Source organism: Limulus polyphemus, unplaced genomic scaffold (assembly GCF_000517525.1).
Source record: "Limulus polyphemus unplaced genomic scaffold, Limulus_polyphemus-2.1.2 Scaffold7166, whole genome shotgun sequence".
NCBI classification, from domain to species: Eukaryota; Metazoa; Arthropoda; class Merostomata; order Xiphosura; family Limulidae; genus Limulus; species Limulus polyphemus.
The window spans coordinates 22,517-26,682 of NW_013672776.1; the positions used below are offsets into that span (position 1 = coordinate 22,517).

At 32.0% G+C, this 4,166-nt stretch overlaps 1 protein-coding gene across 4 annotated transcripts in view; it reads left to right on the plus strand.

Moving 5' to 3' along the window:
- The window catches only part of LOC106474396 (RNA-binding protein 1-like), an 8,135-nt gene extending 4,917 nt beyond the window's left edge, over positions 1-3,218 (plus strand). For 3 of the 4 annotated variants that reach the window (XM_013935087.2, XM_022402703.1, XM_022402702.1), the window contains exons 3-5: positions 715-804; positions 1,335-1,744; positions 3,085-3,218. In XM_013935087.2, coding sequence (XP_013790541.1) covers positions 715-804; positions 1,335-1,416 — 172 coding nt within the window. In that variant the 3' untranslated portion in view covers positions 1,417-1,744; positions 3,085-3,218. Of the gene's footprint in view, positions 1-714; positions 805-1,315; positions 1,745-3,084 lie in introns of all 4 variants that reach the window. The other variant, XM_022402704.1, reaches the window with a different exon arrangement.
- The last annotated feature ends 948 nt before the right edge of the window (positions 3,219-4,166 follow it).

Here is a 4,166-nt window from a genome sequence, read left to right on the forward strand (position 1 = left end):
GAGCCGTTGGATGCCTTTCTTAATTAAATGACTATTGAATAAACATCATGGTGTCTATTTACTTTGGAGATTTCTCTATATCTAGAAACACCAGGTAGTTTTATTCCTAGTTTTTCCTACATTTCAATTCGAAAATATATGAAACAGTAATGTAGTTAAGGTGAAGAATGGTTCAATGTGTAAGTTGTGCATTTTATTTATATATATTTTGGTCATATAATTTTTGTAAATCATTTGTTCTTTCTCTACTAAAATGGGTGTAAATGTAGCATCTCGCAAACAAGCATTAGTCCTAGCAAAAATCACTTTACAGTAATTGCCATTGTGTTTCAGCCAGTGTCTCACGAAAAATTAAATATAACTACGACATTATCCTGATGTTTATTTACAAATTTGATAAATTGAATATAAGTCAAAATGTATGCTGGAGCATAATTAAATGTTAAAACCATAATTATCAGAAATGAAGTTCAAGAGTAAACCTTTCATCTTCTACAGCATTTTCGGACGCTGTCCAGGCCTATAATTTGTATTGAAATAAGCTAGAAGTATGTGGAATACCAAAATATATTTCTACCATGATATAGAGCTAATGGAAATAACGATTTTAGTGTAAAAAAGTATACACAGAAAAAAATAAAACTGGAAAATTTAATTATTTTTTTGAAACAAAAAAAAAAGTGAAATTACTATGTTTAAAAAATGTATTTGTAGGAGAGTGTGCGGTAGCAGAATTAGGGTAGAGATGTCTCATGGCCAGTCAAGAAGAGGAGGAGGTCGGCATCCACCCCCACCTCCACCAAGGTACTATCACCTTTTGTAATTGCGTAGTAAACATTTTTGAAGTTATTAGCTTGAATGTTCCAAAACTGTGATGTAAGTATTCTTTTACGAAGATACGTTTAATATTTGTTTTATTAACAGTTTTTAATTGTATGCGGAAAAAAGTTTTATTATTATATATGAAAACGTTAAACAAAACTTTTCCAATTAGTTATGAATTAAGTGCAGCAGTGTCCCCTTTAAAACGTAACTACTTGAACTTGAAAGTTTTATATTTGCTAATTCTTTAGACAATATTATTAAAGATCAGCTACAATAAGCTCCCTAATAAAAGTGGCACTTATGTGTACACAGTTCTTAAGGCACTGGTGTTATATGCAGTTATTGGTGGATTTCTATGTGATGTTGTAGTTGTCAATAAAGATGCGCTTCAACACTATATATATCGCTTCGGTTCAACATGATATAAGATGAGCTTGTAGTAAAATTGCAGTATTTTTATTCATTTTACTTCATAAAACGTAAATAATAGGCCTGACAAAACATTACAGGATACTCATCTTGACTTCAGCCCGAGCAAGGTTTCGCCATCACTTTGAATTACCCCATCAATTTCTTCCAACTTCCCAGTAAACGGTGATCTTCTTTATAAACAGACAAATATCACTGCATTTCAGCAATCAAATGTCCACTTCCTAAACAAACATCGCAACCACATCTTTGATGTTTTCATTGGGCCTATCTATCGTCGTCGGCCGAGCTACCAGTCGTCGTACCAATGTGGTACAATGCAATCACCTTTTCCGTTCATCTTGGGTATTGACCCTGGATGCATCATTCACGACATTTCTATCCATCTTTGCTTACAGCAGATTGGCTGGTGCTCTGGTCAGTTCTAGCCAGTCACGCATCACCTGAACAGATGTCATCTTGTAGTTTGCCACATGCTTCTGAGTTACTGGTATTGTTCTAGATTTTTCTCTTTCTTAAATTTACACATGATCATGATTAGTAATCTTTTATTGTTTTATTTATTATTATAATCACATTATTTACTGGCACTTTAAAGATTTCACTTCAAGGGTATGTAATGTATTCTTGCAAAGGGGTGTGATGACATTTTAAGATTCAGGTGTTTAAAACTTACTGTAAATGCTGGTTTGTGCAAGAGTTAACTTAAAACGGATAATGTTGGAATTATCTTAAAAATGTACACTTTTATTTCTTACCTGTTTTATCATAGCTATGGCATTTGTAATCTTCAATTGCTTCAAAAAAGCAGAGCATGATTTGGTCCCATCCATTTGTCCATCCTGATCAAGATTGGATGGATGGATTTTGACCAAACTTATAGAGTAGGTAATACATGCAAAGTTTTAGATCTGACTAACCTTTGAAGGCCATATGTATAATGTCAAGGTCATACAAAAAATCTTGTATACCAATGATCTTTTGACCTTGACATTAAACCTATGACCTTTAAATCTGACTAACTTTTGAAGGTCATGGGTATAATGTCAAGGTCATTGGTAAATACAAAAAAATGGATAGTGACAAAACATCTACAACAGCCACTACATACAAAGTTCTATATTTGATTAAGTTAACTTTCGAAGGTCAGGGTTCAACTTTAGTCAAACTGGGGGGCTTAAACAGTATAAAATTAGTGTCTTCATAGGTGTTTCATAAACATAACTTTCACTTGTTTAACGTTACAGCCATCAGAACTTGTGCTTTTGCCCTTTCAAAGTTTAACCATAAACATTGGTGACAGTTTAATTGTTTTTAATCTTATTAAAAGTACTTGTCTAATGCTATGAATTGTTCTTACCAGTGTTGATTTTCTGTAGGCTTTATGGTGGGTATTTCAAACAGATTAACATATGGGGAAAGTGTTACCGATTTAAAAAAACAAGTATAAGACTCATAACTGTCAAAATGTTATATAAGCAGTTGTTACTAGAAATATATGGTACCATTTAATACATTGAAGATCCAATATTCCAATAGTGGTAGTGAGTATGAAATATTCGATGCATTATATTTAGCATAATTAATACTGTGTTTGTTTATTTACATCAAATATGCTATTCCAGTTAAACAGCTAGCTTCTGTATCCATTTTCATGTCTTAATGCTTATTTAAATAACAAAAACTTCTTATATAAAAAAAACTATATACATGTTTACATTTTGATTTATGATAGTAATAAAAGCATGGGTATAAAAAAAAAGATCTATGTGTATAGATTGGAAAGTTTACATTTGAACTCTGTTCTTAAGCAAACTGATAATGTTCTAGGTCTCGATCTCCCAGAAGGAACTATTCTCGAAGCAGAAGCCGTAGTTACAGCCGATCTCGCAGCCCACCTTATCGTGGCCTAAGTCAATCACCTATCAGGAGGTGAAAAACTGCATGGATTGGGTTTTTCTGGATGAACTAAGGTATGTGTTGTTTTTGTTTTAAACTGTCTGTGCACTTTTTTATCCCTTTTATTGAAGTTCTACGTAAAATAAGTATGAGAACTGATGTTAAGAATAATAACTACTTAAAGATATAATGTTTATTAATCCTCTTGCTATGGGCTCAGTTGATTCAGCCTAATTTGTAACCCTGAAAGTAACCATCATAATTTCTGTACTATTAACTTTTAATATGTTTTTCACAAAATTTGGCAAGCTTTCAGTAAAGATTACAAGTCTTTCTTTAAACAAAAATCAGTTTTTTTTAATGATGTTTTCAAAAGATTTGTTCATGAATAAATGAAGTCAGAGTGTTAACTGCTCTAAGTGCAAAGTGATTTTCATGTTAGATTAAAATTGGTTGTCTTGGCCTGAAATTGTCAAATTTCATTTGCTAACCTCTAAAACCTCCTAAATAAATATCAAACGTTTTATCTTTAGTAAAACTATAATTTATCTGTTATTTTCTCTACCCTAGCTATATGCATTCGGTCAATTTGACTGACCGTGTAGCCACCATAAAAAATATGAAATAAATCTAAATTACCCTTTTTTCTTTCTAGAAAGATTGCAGTTTGTATCAAGAAAGTACAATTGTTTATCCTAAATAGCTTAAAGCTCGTAATGTCTCTTGAAACTTAAGTTTTATTGACCTTTTGTCCATGTATATCTAATTATCCTGCCACAAAAGTTGCACATCACTTGGCAAGCTTATATCTCAAGCTACTATATCAAATCACTTGGCAAGCTTATATCTCAAGCTACTATATCAAATCACTTGGCAAGCTTATATCTCAAGTTACTATATCAAATCACTTGGCAAGCTTATATCTCAAGCTACTATATCAAATCATTTGGCAAGCTTATATCTCAAGTTACTATATCAAATCACTTGGCAAGCTTATATCTCAAGTTACTATA